The 19185-nt window shown below is 45.2% G+C and overlaps 1 protein-coding gene across 2 annotated transcripts in view; it reads left to right on the top strand.

The window, feature by feature from the left end:
• The window catches only part of BLTP3B (bridge-like lipid transfer protein family member 3B), an 89661-nt gene that overhangs the window by 27317 nt on the left and 43159 nt on the right, over positions 1-19185 (top strand). For both annotated transcript variants that reach the window (XM_066590486.1, XM_066590487.1), the window contains exons 4-9: positions 502-593; positions 5871-6060; positions 9284-9424; positions 14288-14464; positions 16661-16841; positions 19010-19093. In XM_066590486.1, the coding sequence (XP_066446583.1) occupies positions 502-593; positions 5871-6060; positions 9284-9424; positions 14288-14464; positions 16661-16841; positions 19010-19093 (865 nt within the window). The remainder of the gene's footprint in view (positions 1-501; positions 594-5870; positions 6061-9283; positions 9425-14287; positions 14465-16660; positions 16842-19009; positions 19094-19185) is intronic.

The following is a 19185-nucleotide window of genomic DNA, read 5'->3' as shown; positions in this document are numbered from 1 at the left end:
CCGGGGAGCAGGAAAGGGAAATCCCTGCGGCGAAACTGTTCTGTCTCTGAATGGAACCAAATGGCACCGGGCAAACCCCACTGACTACACATATAATGGAGTCCGCTCACTTTCCGCCCAGCTGCCCGCCTTTTGGAGGGAAGAAATAGCACTGCATGCAGCATTTTTAGTTCCGGTATTTTCAGCCGTATCTGTGACGGAACCTTCGGATTAGAAATACAAAATAGCATTGGTTTGCTGAATTCTTTTTCAATCTGCCCCCATTGGTTTTACTGGAATGTAAAGGTTTACATCACTTGTTGTTTTTCCAGTGTGCAGATTAGTTGACACCTTGATGCTTTCTAATGTATGTTTTTCTTTCGCTGCAACTGTGAAAGTAATGAAATTGCAAGTTCAATATTGTTTTTCCCTCTCTGATTCATGGCCGTTGCTGTTACCGGTGATGAATATTTATGAACATAATAAACATTGCACTTTCATTTATGTTATTTATTTCTTTAGTCCCTAGATAAAGTAATAATGGAAATGAGCACATGTGAGGAGCCGCGTGAACGTAATGGACCCTCTCCGCTGGTGACTGCTTCCGGACAGAGGTGAGACGGACCAGAACAAATGGCAGATGGATATGATGGTTGTAATTAGAGACACCCATCTAGTAACATACTTTGTAAGGTTGAAAAAACCCACATGTCCAGCCAGTGCAGCCTAATCCCCCCCCCCCCCATGGGGTAGAAGCCAATTTTCCTCATTTTTGGGGAGAATTCCTTACTGACTTCAATCTGGCAGTTAGAATAATCCCTGGATCACTGAACCTATAACATTATTGTAACATTCTAGAAAGGTATCCAGACCCCTATTGTACTCTACCAAATATCCATCACCACGTCCTCAGGTAGAGAGTTCCTTAGAGGCCATTTAGACACTGATTATCCCTCATAATTTGCTCAAAAGCAGTCTTTTGAGCGATAATAGTTGCGTCTAAACGCGCGGCCATTGTGCACTGTTCGTGCATTGTTCATCCATCGCTCATTTCTAGCCAGCTAGAAATGAGCGATGAGCCTTAGAAGCGCCGCACGCTGATATCTCGGCGGACGGTGCTGATAGCATTCTTTCGGTTTGTATCGCGCTGGCAGTTCTCAGTGGGACACCAGCTGAAAGCGCCGAGAACAAAGCAGCTGTTTGCATATACAAAACAGCTGCATTGTTCTCGGCGCTATCGCAGAGATGTCCCTCTCTGCCTGCATTAACTCTTTAGCAGCTAATTAGCTACTTAGTTATGTAAAGATCGCTCAAAACTGTCAAACTGCCGTGTGAGCGAATTTTGCGCAATCATTGTTCCGTGTAAAATGGGCCATTAGTTGCAGTACTCTTTTATATATCGGCATTAAAACCTTCTTTCCCCTAGACATAGATGAAGCCCCCTTATTACAGTCACAGTCCTGGGTATTATTAGATGGTGGCAGAGATCTCTGTATTGTCCCTCAATATATTTATACATGGTTATTAGGTCGCTCCTCAGTTGTCTTTTTTTCTAAACTTAATAACACCAATTTTGATAACCTCTCTGGGTATTGTAGTCCGCCCATTCCATTTATTCCTTTAGTTGCCCGCCTTTGTACCCGCTCAAGCTCTGATATGTCCTTCTTCCCAAAGCTGTCCACAATATTCCGTGTGTGGTCTGACCAGTGACTTGTAAAGAGGAAGAACAATGTTCTCATCATGTGCCCCTAGACCTCTTTTGATGCCCCCCCATGATCCTATTTGCCTTTGCAGCAGCTGCCTGACACTGGTTGCTCCAGATAAGCTCACAGATAACTAAAATCCCCAAGTCCTTCCCATGTCAGTGTTGCCCAGTGGTTTCCCATTTAGTGTGTAATTGTAACCTGTATTTCCCTGCCCATGTGCAGAACCTTTACATTTATCAGTGTTCAACCTTATTTGTTATTTGATGTCCAAGCCCCCAGTTTAGTATCATGTTGGGCTTCCTCTGGCCTTCAGAACTGCAGCACTTCATCGTGGCTCAGATTCCACTGGGTGTTCAAAGGGTTCTGCAGGAATATTGCTCTTAGGGTAAGCCAAGAAAATCTTCCCATCACCATTAGGCCTCATGTCCACCGACATGCACAGTTTCCAAGTGTGAAATCCCGCAGCAATTTCCACCCGTGCCCGCAGCGATGATGCCTAAAATCACATTTACTCACCTGTCTGGACTATGCGGGGCTCACCTCCATCGTGGTCGGCTCTTCTTTCTTTCCCTGGTGGATGCGAGGTGCTCACTTTTTTTTTTTTTTTTAATCACCTACTCTACCGCGGATCCGCGGCTCAGCCACAATGACAGCTGTGACTGTGCCGTGGATATGACTGCTTCCATTGACTTCAAAGGAAGCCGTGCCTGCGGAATCTGCAGAAAAGTGAAGCATGCTGCGATTTCTTCCCGCATATGTGATCCGCACGTCGGGGGAAAAAAAAAATCACGTCTGCATGCATTAAACTGCCCTGTGGATGCTAATGCATTGTTATGGGCCTATAGATCTGCATTTTATAAATAAAACCTGCCCGTGGACATTGGGCCTTACTCCACCCCGCCTGCCTGAATTGTAGACACCCGACAGGAAGGGATCATAAATTCCTGCTGCTTGCACAAACTTCTGCCTCCCATCAGCACAACAAATAAATATGTATGGGAGATGCAGACTATGTGAGTGACAGATGGAAGAGGAGACCCTACAGAATGTTAAGTATTTCCTCTGGTTACTGCAGCAGCGCTCCGGACTCGCTGATCTGTGGGGTTTCACATTCATAATGCAAATATTTGTAATAAAAACAATGTTACTTGTGTGTATTTGTGCCGGGCGTGCATTAGCAGCCAGTTCAGTGTCAGGCCGGACAGTGTGGGAATGTACACACGATCCTGCCAGAAGTAATCGACACCTGAGCAAGAATCAACAATAGTGTATATTTCCATTAGTTAATACTTAGTCGGGCTCCTTTGGCCCTAATGACCCCAGATACTGCCTGTGGCATACTTTCTACTAAAGGCCCTTTTATATGGAACGATTATGATTATCCTTCAGAAAGCTTTCAAACGAGCGAAAATTATCGTTCATCTTATGCAGGCATGAAAATCATCGTCGGCTCGTTCATTAATCGTTCGGTTTAACCACTTCCCGCTCAAGGATGTACATTTACGTCCTGGATCGTCAGGGTATGTATGAAGAGCGGTCGCGGGGCGACCTCTCTTCATACAGCGCAGGCGTCAGCTGCAATCAGCCGTACGGCTGATCACGGCTATTATTAACCCTTTAAATGCCGCTGTCAATTCTGACAGCGGCATTTAAATCCCCTGAACGACGTTCAGGGGTCCCATACGGCGCCCCTCACGGTGAGATCGGGTAGCCGTGCAGGTGCCATGGCTGCCGGGGCCTTCAAAGAGGCCCCAGGGCTGCCTTGGAAGACTGCCTATCGAGCCATCCCTTTTTGCCATATCTATAATAAAAAAATCAAAATCATTAAAGAAAAATTCATATTTAGTATCGCCGCATCCGTAAAAGTCCGATCTATCAAAGTAGCGCATTATTTACTCTGCACGGTGAAAATAGTCAGAAAAACGCCAAAAATGCACTTTTTCAGTTACCCTGTCTCCCAGAAAACTGCAATAAAAAGCGGTCACAAAGTCGTATGTATTCCGAATTGGTACTAACGGAAACTACAGGACATCCCGCAAAAAAAGAGCCCTCGCTCAACCATGTTGACGGAAAACTTAAAAAGTTATTGCGTGCAGAAGATAACGGCAGAAAATAATTGAAAAAAATTAAATGTCTTTGAAAAAAAAATAAAAATACTACAGTAAAAAAACTCTAATCGTACTGACCCGTAGAATAAAGTTATGTCATTTTTGTTGCAGTTTGAAACAAGATGAACTGAAAGATGGCGGAATGGCTTTTTTTTGTTGTTTTTTTTTCTTCATTTTACTCCACTTAGAATTTTTTAAGTGTTTTTCAGTACATTATGTGGTACATTAAATGGCATCATTGAAAAAATACAACTCGTCCCGCAAAAACAAGGCTTCATATAGCGACGTCGATGGATAAATAGAGGAGTTACGATTTTTTCTTTTTTAAGGGGGAAACAAAAATGGGAAGGGGGGGACGCATCATTAAGGGGTTAAATACTGATTGTTGAGTCGTTGTCTTTCACTTAGAATGAGGGAACGATTTCCCGTTTGAATGAGACAACGATGTATCTGCCTGTACAAGCAGAGTGAACTCTGACACTCCCCTTTTTTTTTTTTTCTGCAACTTTTTCACTATCTTAACTTTTTTCTTTCTGTCTTTCCCTATTTTTTTTTTTCCTTTTTTAAATGGCTGTTTTTTTTGCAAGTTTTAATTTATAATGGTACAATATGTTTTGATAACTTTCTATTTTTTTTTTTAAGCTGAGATGGGCAAAATGTATCTCTTTTCGCCGTGTGTTTTTGTATTTTTATTTTTTATTTTTCCCAAGGTGGGCGCTGTGCTGGTTAAATAATGTACTAACTTTTATTTAGATTATTATGAATACAGTGATACCAGATTTGTGGTGTTTTTTTTTTTTAAGTCCTAGTAAAGCGGGAAAGGTGGGGTTTTGATGATTTATATTTATTTATTTTTTTATATATATTTTTTGTAAAATGCTTCTTTATTTGTTTTTATTTTTGTCACACTTAGGGGGCGGGGGGGGGGGGGGGGCTTGAATATCACCGTCTTTTATCAATCTATTATAAAACATTGCATCAAGCCTCCAGGTGCCATAGCAACCCATTGGGACCACCCAATCACATCTTCTGATGCAGCCCTGTAAAAAGGTGATTGCATGAGAGGAAGGACCCTTAATGGCTGCCGGCAAAAGGCATATGGACGGTCGTTAAGGGGTTTTATAACCCGTGTGTACACCAAAATGGTGCCAATATTTTAAAAAACCTGCCCTAGCACAGTCCTTATGGCACAACATGGTGACAGAAAGCAATACAAAAAAAATGTTAATCATGTAAAACATAAAGTCTGTGTGACTTGTGAAAAGCAAGGATTACAAAAAATGTTTTTAGGGGTTTTGCAAAGATGCAAAACCCCTTTGATAATGCAGGGGCTCGCATGCTGTCGCTCTCGACATTCCTGGCAAATAGCTGGTTTTGTTGGGGGAACCCGCAGCCAGCCTCACATGACTCCTACCAACTGAAGGAGTCATGGGTGACTAGTTACTGGGTGACTAGTCACAGGCTCTTCTTTACTACCAAGATGGCAGACGGCCCGCCAGATCGGGAGCCGCTCTCCGTTATGAGACCATGGGGGGCTTCCGGTCTATGACCCTAGCTTATAAATAAGGGCATGCCATCTTGGCACAAGCTCTGTAAGGGGTTAAGAGGATTCAGAGCATCGGCTGGACAGATACAACGGAGAAGACCAATGCCATTGAACTATGTTGGCCTGGGGTTTGAGCGAGGCCTCTATATGAAATATCTATTGGTTTATGTGAGAGCAGCCAAGCATATATCATAAATGGTTGTCCTGTGCAGCGAGATGCGGATGTGCTATCATTTGTCATTGCGTTGGCCTGCACCGACACCTGGACTATTAATCTGGGCTGGAATTCTGTTCATGCTATAAATATGTATTTCTTACGTTCCTGGCCTGCTAGAAATTTGGAGCCGTTTGCTATTTTTTTTTTTTTTAATTGTTTTTGAGCCCGGTCCAGCATTGTCTATAAACGCATTCTTGGGTCATTCGAGATGCGCCGAGCGCCCCGACCACTAAACTCTCTCTGAAGTCTCTGTTGGCGGCTTTGCATGTAAATACGCTTTTACTAAATCACTTAAATTGCTTTTCTTTTTCTAGTGAGTACGGATTTGCTGAAAAGGTAGTGGAAGGCATCTCCCTGTCGGTGAACTCCATCATTATCCGCATTCGGGCGAAGGCTTTCAATGCTTCCTTTGAATTATCCCAGCTAAGGATATACAGTGTGAACGCAAACTGGCAGCTCAGCGACTTGCGCTTCACTCGGATCCAAGATCCCCAGCGTGGAGAGGTAAAGGGTCAACCAAAAGGGCAATGAGCACTGAAGACCTGGGTTTGAATCTGACTACTTTCGACTACATCTGGGTTTGAATCTGACTACTTTCGACTACATCTGGGTTTGCCAATTAGTGCAGATAAATTGGTGCGCATCCAGTGAAAGTGTCGGATTATCAGAATTTCAGGATTATTTAATTATTTAACGCCACTCTATATGAGGTGGTCAGCAGCATGGACACAGCCGAGCACAACTGCTTCCAGTAGTTACCAAAACTGTGCTATGATGTTGGCGTAACTCCCATTGACCTTCTATGAGAGTTATGCATGCCATGTAGTGAAGGTTGCTCATCTGTTTCCGTATTTCTGCACATCTCATACAACCAGTCCAGGGATGATGAGGGTCAGAACAGAAGATAGATGCAGGTCCCAGCTCTGTGGATTAGCCATAAAAGTCTGAGATGGGAACACCCCTTTAATTACATACTGATGTAGCAGCTCCAACCATGCCGGCGGCAGTGTAATGTGCTGCAACACTACTTGTGTAGTGTGATTTGTTGCCACTCTGTGCACACGGCATTGCCGTGCCGTGCTATGGCTGCAGCACATATACGTGAGATGCGTTAGCACTGCTACATTGGTATGTAACCATATGGGATCCTTTTGAGGATGTGAATACGTACGAATTGCTGATTTATCTTGCTGTGGGTTTTTCATTTATATAGACCAGAGTAGAGATGAGCGAGTATACTCGCTAAGGCACATTACTCGAGCGAGTAGTGCCTTAGCCGAGTATTTCCCCGCTCGTCTCTAAAGATTCGGGGGGGCGGGGAGCGGCGGGGGAGAGCGGGGAGGAACAGAGGGGAGATCTCTCTCTCCCTCTCTCCCAACCCCCCCCCCCGCTCCCCGCCGCAACTCACCTGTCACCCGCGCCGGCCCCCGAATCTTTAGAGACGAGCAGGGAGATACTCGGCTAAGGCACTACTCGCTCGAGTAATGTGCCTTAGCGAGTATACTGCCTCATCTCTAGACCAGAGCATGACAGATTTTGCATTCTGGTAAATGGATGTTTTTTTTTCCTAACAGTCCCGTTAATTAATTTGATGGGGTTTCTAGTGGCACATTAGTAAGGCATGCTCCTGGTTTTCCATAGAAGCAACTCATAGAACATTTCTTGTAACTGTTCTTTTAAAGGGATTGTGAGATGGTTAAGTACAAGCGCTGGGCTATCTATGCCGCCGTCCTGTGACTACCACCGATTAGATATCTATTCCCTATTCTGTAGAGAGGTTCTTTGGGTGGGACAACACCTTTAAAAGGAACAGTAGAAACCTAGAAATGAGTGCTAAAAGTGACCAAAGGGAAAATTTGCCCACAAAGGTTTTCCATCTGCTAGATTTTCTGCATGATCCTGAAAAGGTTCTTATAAAAAAATCTTACAGAGAACATGAGGGTCAATTTCCTCCTTATCTCTTCCATTTGTGTCTTACAAATGGTTGAGGAGTAGGGGGCGGGGCCTTAATGTGTGGGCAGGATTTAATAGGACTATTCTCATATTGCACATGCAATAAAAAACAAACATCTTTACATCCGAGAAAAAGTAAATGTGAAAGTGCACATAAATTATGTAAGGATCTTGATCAGATTATATGGGCTCATCTGCCGAATCTTATTGGATGGGTACTTGGCTCTAAAGACTCCTCTCTTTGGGCTAAAAAGTCTCCACGTGTATGAGAAAGCTGATACCTGGCTGTATGCTATCAAATGGGAAATTGGGGTGCACAAACATTTTTTACACATCCAACAAAAGGTTTGCACATCCGGCGAATAAATGTGAAGACGCACATAAGCTATGGCTATTTTATGCAGATATTAAGGCTGCCTGTCAACGGCCGTGACGGAATATCGCTAGCGATATTCCACCGCGGGGGAGGAGCACTGACAGGTCTAATATATAGCTTCCCTGCGGAGAATCTCGGCACGCCGCGATTTTAATCCCGCGAGCGGAGGATCGCTATGATTACGTCCGCTCATGGACGTCGGGCTGCGCTTTCCATAGTTGGCCTGTGGAAAGAGTTTACTGCGTTACCCGTGGCTGGTTTACTGCCACGGATAACGCAGTGACACATCGCCCGTGGACAGGCAGCCTTAATGTGTACGAGTGCTGAAGCATGAGCTTCTGTTACTGTATTTGTTGCAACTCTAGTTCGTGAGCGGGTGCACAGCCGCGCATGCGCAGAGCAGAGCCGACGCATCAGCAGTGACGTTTCTGTGCAAGCCTCTGCGCGGCTCGCACAGAAATAGGACATGCCGCGATTTTGTTACCACGCTGATTTTCCGCAATCAAAATTGCAGCTGTCCCCATAGGATTGCTTGCACACATGCAATCCTATGGCAACGGTGGAAATTCCGCGCGGAATCTCGCTGCGAAATTTCCGTCTGTGAGCACTGGGCCTTAGTTGGGTCCACAAAGGGCTGATTTCCAGTGGAATGTCTGCAGTGGGCATTCTGCTGCAGATCAGCCACAGAAAGCCTGCCTCCAAACCCACAACATTTGGCGCAAGTTTCAGCGTGAATTAATTGGGATAAAATCGACATGCCATGGATGGGAATTCTGCGCTGCAAGTCAGTTTCTGCACTGATTTTGTGCAGGTAATTTCTGCAGCTTGTTGATGAGATTTTCAAAATCCTATCTACTTTTGCTGCTACTGTAAATGCCATGGAATTTCCGATGTGGAGAGTCCGGATGAAAATTCAGTGACAAATTCACTCCATGTGAACTATACCTTAGAAAGAAGTACCCATCAATTTAAGGTTTGCCTGGACGTGGCGGATGGGCCCACATGATTTGATCAAATTGTGTGCTAAGAAACTTGCATTTTCTACGCAGTTTTATGCAGGTATTAAATGTGCATGAGTGCTAAAGCCTGTGTTGTTACTGTAGTCTCCTATTGCAGACAGGGCAGCGGCGGGGGAAAAGCTCCTGCGGCAGCCTGTTGCCTTACAGTCTGATTAGATTTTTTTGAAGAAGGGGAAAATGACTGACTGATTTCCTGGGAGACAGAAAAAATCTTTAGATGCTTTTCGCAGCTTGATTGAATAGGGGACAGGTTAGGGTCAAAGAAGCGGAAAAAAAACGTTGCTTATTCATCCCAATTCCCAAATACCCTCCAGTATTGCCTTGTACTGTGTTTTACATGAGAAGGAGACAATTACTAAGGATTTATTTTATTTTTAAGGTACTGACATTTAAAGAGATAAACTGGCAGATGATCCGGATAGAAGCAGATGCCATTCAGAGTAGTGAGCATGAACTAATGAGCGCACCCGTCCGTTTGATCACCAATCAGTCCAAAATTAGAGTCACGCTGAAGAGAAGAGTGAGTACGAATGTTTCTATTCTTAATATGAGCCATGAAATCTCCATTGCTCCATCTGTCATCCTGTTCACTTCAAAACGCTTTCTTCCCTTTCACAGTATAATGACTTGGAAGGTAAAACGAAAAATGGAAACTATAAAGCTCTTGAACATTCTTGTCTTGAAGTAATTGTTTCCATGGCCCCTCCTTAAAGGGGTTGTCCACATGTCAGCCGTGTTTAAACAAAATTGACATAGGCCTGTTAAAGCCATAAAAGTTGGGGTATTTACCCATTCTCTGCTCCTGTGATCCAACTCTGCAACCTCGGACTTTGTTTTGCGGTCAGGTGCCATTCTCCTGACATCATGGTTCCTAGCATATTGACGATGATGGCCGGAGAACAGCACATGACCATTACGGCCTCTGATTGGCTGCAGTGGTCAGGTGGTAGTGCCAAAACAAAGTTCAGGAGGCCCATGCAGCTGTTGCCCTGGATTGCTACGGTAGAGGACAGCTGAGTGCCGCAGAGTTTAGTGTTTAAACAGGCCCAGATCAATTAAAAAAAACAAAAAACTGCCTTGCACCCGTACAGCCTCTTGAAAGGGCAACTTTACTTTTTAATGCCAGTTTTTTAGCCATCGTTCGGAAGCCAGACATAACCAATAGAGATGATACTCGCTAAGGCACATTACTCGAGCGAGTAGTGCCTTAGCCGAGTATCTCCTCGCTGGTCTCTAAGGATTCGGGGGCCGGCGCGGGTGACAGGTGAGTGGCGGGGGGGGGGGAGGGGGGAAAGAGGGAGAGAGACATCTCCCCTCCGTTCCTCGCCGGCCCCCGAATCTTTAGAGATGAGCGGGGAGATACTCGGCTAAGGCACTACTCTGTGCCTTCGTGAGTATAATCGCTTATCTCTAATAACCAATCATCCTTTAAGGCCTCATGTCCACGGGGAAAATCGGGCCCGCTACGGATTCTACATGTAGAATCCGTAGCGGGTCCCTCCTGCCCCGCGGACGTGAGCGCTGAAAAGAAGAATAAATGACAATAAACTTACCTCCGATCCGCTCCGTTTCTTCTCTTCGCGGCGGCGTCATCTTCTCTCGTCGCGGCCGGATCTTCATTCTTCGGCTCGGCGGATGTGCACGATGACGTCGGTGACGTGCCCCGCGCATGCGCCGGGCCGAAGCAAAATGATCCGGCCGCGGCTGAGAGAAGATGGCGCGGCGCCGAAGAGAAGAACCGGAGCGGGTAAGTAAAATGTGATTTTTGTGTCCCGCGGATCCGGACGGCTTCCATAGGCTTCAATAGAAGCCCGCGGGAGCCGTCCCCGCGGGAGACCCGCATGAAAATGGAGCATGGTCCAGATTTTTTCATGCTCCATTTTTTTTAAAATCCCTTTTATTGACGATCCGTGGGTATTTATCTACCCGCGGGTGGTCAATGCATCCCTATGGGGTGCGGATCCGCGCGCGGGAGAAGAGTTAAAATCCGCTGCGGATTTTAATTCTTCTTTTCCCCGTGGACATGAGCCCTAAGCCTTCAGTTGGTATATGCATGTAGTTTCAAGGGGATCTTCTTAAAGGGGTTGTCCAGTGGTAAACTATTGATGGCCTTTCAGTTGAAATGATGAAATCCGCTGTGGATCTGCACCAAAATCTAAAATTAAATACAATGTCTGCTATAAGTTAATGCACATCAGGGTGTATTCACACTGGTGGTTTGGATGCAGTAAAAACAGAACCAAACACCACATCAGCAATACCACATGAGTTTTACCTTAATACCATGATAGACATCCGTGTGGCTTTGATGTGTTTTTTGGTGATGTTTTTACCCCTCGCTTGAATACATCCTCAGGAAGTGACAGTGCAGAAAAATACTCCCAGTATAGACTACTTTCCATGCTTGCACACCTCATCTGATTACCTGTCACACTCTGGAGTTCTTCTCGGTGTATTCCAGCCACTTCCATGCAGTGTAGCTTCCTGTCTGATGCTTATCAGCTGCCATCTTGAGAGAAATTTTGTTTTACTTTCACTTTCAAATCTGTCCCATTTATGCATTAGTTGAGGCTGTACCATTTTTGCCTGCTGGGTGGACAGTTTAATTATCATTATCTTCTAAATTCATCTAAATAAGCAACAGGGGTTGAAGCAGGCTGAAATAAATGGACATTGTCTTCATTAAGCCTAACCTACTATGTTACATGTTGGGGGGACCGTACTCGTCCATTGAAGATTTCCATATTTTTAAGTTGAGCTCTGGGAGCTTTCCGTTGACTCCATTAGAGCTCTATACAAATATAAGTCCATGGAGAGGATAACCGCATAACTTGGAGATGGGGGGAGTCTTCCAGCTATAGGGTGAAGAGGTGTAACACTTGGAGGAACAATAGGGGGCCTTTTCTTTCAAAGTTTATATTTATAACCTGTTTAAAAACAGCACATAAATGGTGAAAATTTACCAATACGGTCTGTTTGTGGAAATGTAGACTAGACAGTCTTTAAAATAGACCAGATTAATCCCACGGGTTCTGCTGGTTGGTCATTCTGGCATACCTTCAGAATGTCTAGTCTTAATCTATGGAGACAGACTTTGTATTGGATCTACACCAGTTTTCAAGTTCAAGTTGTGCCACAAAACTGTCTTATATGGTTTGCCCCACATTTATAGTGTTTTTAGACACTTTCAGATACCCCTTGAACTCGTCTGACCAAGGGTTGTGACTAGAGATGAGCGAGCGTACTTGGATAAGCACTACTCGCTCGAGTAATTTGCTTTATCCGAGTATCGCTGTGCTCGGGTCTAAAGATTCGGTTGTCGGCACGGAGCGGGGAGCTGCAGGGGAGAGCGGGGAGGAACGGAGGTAAGATCTTTCTCTCCTTCTCTCCCGCCCGCTCTCCCCTGCTCCTCGCTGCGACTCACCTGTCAGCCGCAGCGGCACCCGAATCTTTAGGCCCGAGCACAGCGATACTCGGATAAAGCCAATTACTCGAGCGAGTAGTGCTTATCCGAGTACGCTCGCTCATCTCTAGTTGTGACTTTGTGAAAGGGGGTGTGGCCTAAATTGCACCAAGTTTTGGGATAAACTAAACCAATATCTAAAGTTAGACTAGACAGTCTAAAGGTCTGACATATTTATCATCCACCAGGGCCGCTGTACTAAATCTGGTATATTTTAAGACTTTTAGGCAGTGAGACAGATTTACTATTGAATATTAGTTTTATGTTGCAATGTGTTATTTTTTTTATTGTTGAGCATGCTTTGCGCCACATTTACTATGTGTTTTAGAAACTTTTGGGTGCTTTTCTTTTTTTTTTTCTCCACTTGTACTTCTTCATAGAAATACGAGCATGGCGTAAATGTAACATTGTACGCCAAAATTTGAGGCACTATTTTTTTATTTTATTTTTTTTTCATAAACGAGGCCAACTAGGGGTATAAATTTAGACTAGGTAGTCTTAAACCTTGACATATTTATCACTCAGCAGATCACTGTAATAAATCTGGCACAATTTAAGGTAGGCAGTGCAAACTTAAAGTAGGCAATTAGACAATATATAAACATTTGTCCCGCTTTTAGTAAGGGCTAATGCCCACAGACGGATTTAAGCCGTCGGAGACGGTGATCCACGGTGTTATCCTGCAGCTATTGGGTTCTATTGAACCTAATAGCTCAATGTTCACTCTGTGGAATTCTACCGTGGAACTCCGTAGCGTGAAAGAGCATGCTGCGATTTCTAATTGCCGCAGAAAAACGCGTGGCCTACTTCCATTGTAGTCAATGGAAGCCATTCGTCATGCCGTGAGCACAGCGGAAGTATCGCGTGATTACACATCGCTGGCCACCGCTGGCTGCGTCATCGCTTTTTGCCGGCGAGTCAGGGTCTTTGGAGGGCGCAGTTTCGGACTCTGTTGTGATCTTCCGCTGGCGGAGTCCAACGGGGCCGTGGGCATGAGGCCTAAATCGGCCGCATAGCACCTAATAATTCGTTTAGTTTTCACCAGAAAGTTGCACTATAATTTGTTTTCCTTTTTATATGCACAATCTCACATTTAGGCCATACCTGCTTTTTAAAAAGCCAAATGCCTTTTTTTTTATTTTTTTATTTTTGAAAAGCTGTAGAAAGTGTCTAGAAAGCAATGATAAATGGGGTGCAAACCATGTCGGACAATCTTCTGGCACAATCTGCACTAGAAAACAAACACATTTCAATAGTAAATCTGTGCCAGTGCTTGTATAATCATGTCCAACCCTATGGCAATAAATACAAAGTCAACTTGTCATCAACTAGAAGCACCATGAAACAAGTTCTGGTCTTTATAGTTGAGGTGACGGGGAGTCCAGAGAGCCTTTTTTCATACTCCCCCCGTCCTAAATTCTTGCAGTCTTCCCCAGCAAAGTCAGCATACGTACAGCAAGCGCGATTCTCTTCCGAAAGCTGCGTGCGCTACTTTAGAGATGAATGTGAATACAGGCCCACAGCCTTCTGAAAAGAGTCACTCTAATCTATAAGCGCCAAAACTAAGTTTATGGTCCTTATAGTTTATTACAACTTAAAAGGGAACCTGTGATCAACTGGTAATAGTGTACTATGGGTGCCCTAGTGGCCAACATGAAAACTGCAATGTTTCAGAAAATTACAAACGCCACCGAAATGATTTTATTAATATCTCATAAAGACGATCCCTCGGCTGCCTTGACTAGCTCCATCTCTAGAGATGAGGTTCATCCATGGAAATGTAGTATAACGTGCCGCCATTCATTTACATCGCCAGTTATGTAGTATATAGATACTTGGTGGCTCTCCTCTCTGACTCCTAGAGGGGCTCACGGGCAGGAAAGAGAAGTCCTCTAATCCTCAGCATGTGTTTTTCAACAGCTAAAAGATTGTAACGTGCTGGCATCAAAGCTGGTCCTCATGCTGGATGACCTGTTGTGGGTGCTGACGGACTCGCAGCTGAAGGCCATGGTCCAGTATGCCAAGTCCCTAAGTGAAGTAATAGAGAAGTCCACTACGCAGAGGAAGAGTATGGCCGCCTCCACACAGCCCGCACAGGTAAGCTTCCTTTTGTTAAAGGGAATCTACCACCTTCATTGTTTTTAATACTAATTAACCTTTCATGCTCCAGGGCATATATATATATATATCCTGGTGGTGTGGTTTTTCTATGGAGCGGGATCAGAAGCTGAGATTGCGAAGTGCCATTCAGTTTTTATGGCAGATGGGGCCCTTCTAAAAGCTCCCAGGGCCGCCATATATTTTTGCCTATTAATACAGGTTTGAGGCCTGGCAGAAATGCCAAGTATTGAAGTATTGCAGTATATGGTGTAAGCCAGTGTTTCCCAACTCCAGTCCTCACGGACCCCGAACAGGTGACGTTTTCTGGATTTCCTCAGTATTGCACAGGTGATATAATTATTGTCGGCGCCTCCGACATTGCCACAGGACAATAGGAGATCCTGAAAACATGACCTGTTGGGGTCCCTGAGTACTGGAGTTGGGAAACACTGGTGTAATCAAATGATTGCAAGCTTAAGTCCTGTAAGGCCGGTGTCACACGGGCTTAAGAGCGTTTACGCCCACATATTCACTGCATATTGCATGGGCAAGAAAAACATGCAACCATGCTCTGATTCGTTGCAATGAGCAATTTAGTTAATTAGCTCAATATGTGCTATTTTCATGCGCAAATGCGCAGGAAAATAAAGCATACTGCGTATTTTTTGGTGTGACCGAAATGCATGCGGAAAAAATACGGTTATGTGAGCAGACTCGTTGAAATAAATGGGTTCTATCTAAAGATGAGCGAGTATACTCACTAAAGGCAATTGCTCGAGCGAGCATTGCCTTTAGCGAGTATCTCCCCACTCGAGACTGCAGGTTCGGGTGTCGGCAGCGGGCACGGAGCTGCGGGGGAGAGCGGGGCGGAACAGAGGGAGATTTCTCTCCCTCCCCGCTCCCTCCTGATGACTTCCCCTACTCACCGCTCCCCCGCGCCGGCACCCGAACCTTCCGTCTCGAGCGGGGAGATACTCGCTAAAGGCAATGCTCGCTCGAGCAATTGCCTTTAGCGAGTATACTCGCTCATCTTTAGATAGAACACATTTATTTACTGCTGCAGTTTAGCCATCCCGTGTGGACGAGGTTTCTGAGAAACCTCGTCCACATGGCTGGCTAATCCAGAGATTAGCGGCCGTGGGCGGGTTTGCCGCGGGCGGATCTGCTGCGGCAGAACCGCGGCAAATCCGCCCTGTGTGAATGCAGCCTTGGAGGGATACTTTACAGCAGCCACTTGGACAATAGGAGACAAGGACAGGAGCTGTCCCACTGACTCTTATGGGAGAGTGCTATGGGCATGCTCTGTGACTTGTGCAGGGAGGGGGAGGAGGTGAGCAGTGACATCCCCTATTGTGATTAGTGGATTCTGTTCTATTTATATATGTGTTACAGTCATTGTAATCCTGCCTGTGATGATAATGAGATTACTGCTGAAAAGTTTTCTCTCTACAAAGCAGGATGTGGCAAACTACTTTTCGGCTTAGTGGTCAGTGTGTGGAAACTGTAGTATATTGGGATCCTTTTAAAAATAATTTGATTGTGACATCAAAAATGTAAAACAAATCGCCAAACATTCTTGAAGAATAAGTTTAACCAGTTTGCGTAAGAGGGCATACATGTATATCCACCAGCATCGGGGGGTGTATAGAGTGGGCCCGGGAACTGAGCCTGCGCCATACTTGATGGATGACAGCTGGGTTGAATGGCTGACACCCACTGGCAATGGCCTCAATTGGAGATCCAATCGTGACCATTTAACCGTTTATGCCACGGTCAACGCTGGCTGCAGCATCTAAGCTGGTGGACAGCAGGGGAAACTGTCCCCTCCATTGGTCCCCCACAATGCAATCTTCGGTTGCTGATGGTTGCCATGGCAGCCTGGAGCCTAGTGAAGATGCAATAGATTATTCTAGGGATTCTGTATAGCAATATCCTTTCCAAAATAGTACTATAGCATATGGCAGTAACAGAGGGGTTTCTTATTGCCACCCTATATTAGCCATAGCTGAGCCGATTTTATGTTGGGGGCTTACTAGCATTCCTTGATTTCCGCAATGTAATGCTTCACAGTCCCTGGATGTGAGAACAGGTTGTTTTTTCTTTTGGGAGCGATGAGGTTACCTCTTTAGTGATTGTATATAGAAAGACGATCCCTTTGATCAAGTTAATAAAACCATTAATGTCAACTTACAGAGTTGGACGCCCCCCACCAGCTCCCAGCAAGTGAAGACCCAGCAAAGTTCAGCAACACCGGAGCAGAACCAAGCCATTTTAAAGCTCTTCCGAGACTTCGATGTGAAGGAAACCTCCTATCATCTAATTATTTCCCACCTGGATCTGCACATCTGTGATGACATTCACATTAAGGAAAAAGGTGAAAAATCCAAAGCCTTTCCAGTTATTTAGGATAGCTGCCCATCAGACAAGCCTTCTTATAGGGAAAAGGAGCACATTAGAGATGAGCGAGCGTACTCGGATAAGCACTACTCGCTCGAGTAATGTGCTTTATCCGAGTATCGCTGTGCTCGGGTCTGAAGATTCGGGTGCCGCTGCGGCTGACAGGTGAGTCGCAGCGGGGAGCAGGGGAGAGCGGGCGGGAGAGAGGGAGAGAAAGATCTCCCCTCCGTTCCTCCCCGCTCTCCCCTGCAGCTCCCCGCTCCGTGCCGGCACCCGAATCTTCAGACCCGAGCACAGCGATACTCGGATAAAGCAAATTACTCGAGTGAGTAGTGCTTTTTCGAGTACGCTCGCTCATCTCTAGAGCACATCTAACTGTTGGTTTGTAATGCCAAAAGGCAGACAAATCGTTCGCTCGCAGTCACTGTGCCAACGGGAACGACTGTACGATTGGTGTTTACACCGAAAGATTAGTGAACGAGCCAATGATTTTCATGCTTGCATGAAATGAATGATAAGCAAGTGAATTATTGTTCATCGTTCGATCTGTAATTATTCAATTTCGAACCATCCAGCGGTTTTTGGTTTTTTTTTAACTATAATTGTTCAGTGTGAAAGCACCCTAAGGGCTCCCACCCACTTGCGATATTTTCTTTCTTGCACTGCGAGAGCACGAGAAAACTCTTGCATCACAGCAAAGAGGCCGGTATAGAACCGGCATATCGCAAGTGGTTTCAATGGGGCTAGCGACAGCAGCGCTAGCCCCATTGAAAGCATAGGGAGAATGCCGTGGACTTCTGTCACAGCTGTGGCAGGAGTTTCCTTCATCCCCGCGGGAATGAAGGAATCCTCTGTCACAGCTGTGGCAGAAGTCCACGGCATTCTATTCTATAGCTATTCTAAGATATAGCTATTCATGAATGATTAGCTAAGGGCTATGTGTGATTGGCTGAGCGCTCAGCCAATAGCTAAGCAGTAGCTGCTATTGGCTGAGCCCTCAGCCAATCTGCTCAGCCCTTTCAAGAGTCGGGAATTTTTAAATCCCCGACTGCTGAAAGAGCTTCATAGCAGTTCCGGGGAGCCAGCCGGAGGATGCGGCTGAGCGCAGGAGAGGTGAGTAATAACTTTTTTTTATTTTTTCACCACTTATTGATGATTATTGGCGAAGGGCTTATATTTCAAGCCCTTTCCCTGATAATTATTCCGCGGGGCTTGGCTGAAACCATTGATTTCAAGCAATGGAATAGAATGCCGGGGACTTCTGTCACAGCTGTGGCAGGAGTTTCCTTCATCCCTGCGGGTCACAGCTGTCACAGCTGCGGAAGAAGTCCCCGGCATTCTCCATCTCTTTTCAATGGGGCTAGCGCTGCTGCCGCTGGCCCCATTGAAAAGATTGGCGATATGTTAGCGTGATGACAATTTTTTTTTCTTCTCGCACTGCGATGCGAGACTTTAATTTTAGAATCGCATCGCAGTGGAGAAAATATCGCCAGTGGGTGGGAGCCCTTAGAGGTGGAACAAGGTGCGTGAGCAGGTTGGGCATATGGAAATTATATGATGACTGGTGAGAGAGAGAGGTTTCAGTATGGAGAAAGGATAAGGTGACGGGGGAAAAACAGAAGAGCGTTTAGTATAGGAAAAGTATAGGATGACGGGTGAGAGAGTAAAAGGTTGGGTATAGGAAAAGGATGGGGTGACAGGTAAGCGAGAGGGTAGGGTTGGACGTAGGCATAGCATATGGTGACGAGTGAGATAAAGGTAAGGGTTGGGTGTATGGAAAGGATAGGGTGACTGGTGAGACAGGGTTAGGACAGGATGAGTGGTATGCGAGACGGTGTAGGGGAAAGATAGGATGAGCAGTAAAAACAGGAGAGGGTTGTGTATAGGGAAAGGATCAGGTAACTGGTGAGAGAGGGTTGGGTAAAGGGAAAGGTTAGAGGGACGGTTGAGAGAGCAGAGGTTGGATATAGGGAAAGCATAGAGTGACGGGTGAGTGATGTTGGATGGTGATAAATAGTTAAGAAACATGACCGATGCACACATATACAGCACAAGTATACGTCTACTTGGGGTTAGGGTTACCTGTAGCTTTTCTATTAGCTTTATCCTTCACTTTATATGTATAAATTAACACTTCTTTTACAGTTTTGGACAGGAGAATTACGGGAGGAGCCATGCAGTTGTCATTTTGTCAGCTAACAGTGGACTATTACCCATATCATAGGGAAGGTTTGTATTGTGCTTTTTTTTGTCCTATATGGTGAATACTAGTTATTAATACAATGAATATTAAAATATCCAAAGTTATTACATGATGATCA

Source organism: Eleutherodactylus coqui, chromosome 2, assembly GCF_035609145.1.
Source record: "Eleutherodactylus coqui strain aEleCoq1 chromosome 2, aEleCoq1.hap1, whole genome shotgun sequence".
Classification (NCBI taxonomy): Eukaryota; Metazoa; Chordata; class Amphibia; order Anura; family Eleutherodactylidae; genus Eleutherodactylus; species Eleutherodactylus coqui.
This window is presented reverse-complemented; position numbering and strand designations above follow the sequence as displayed.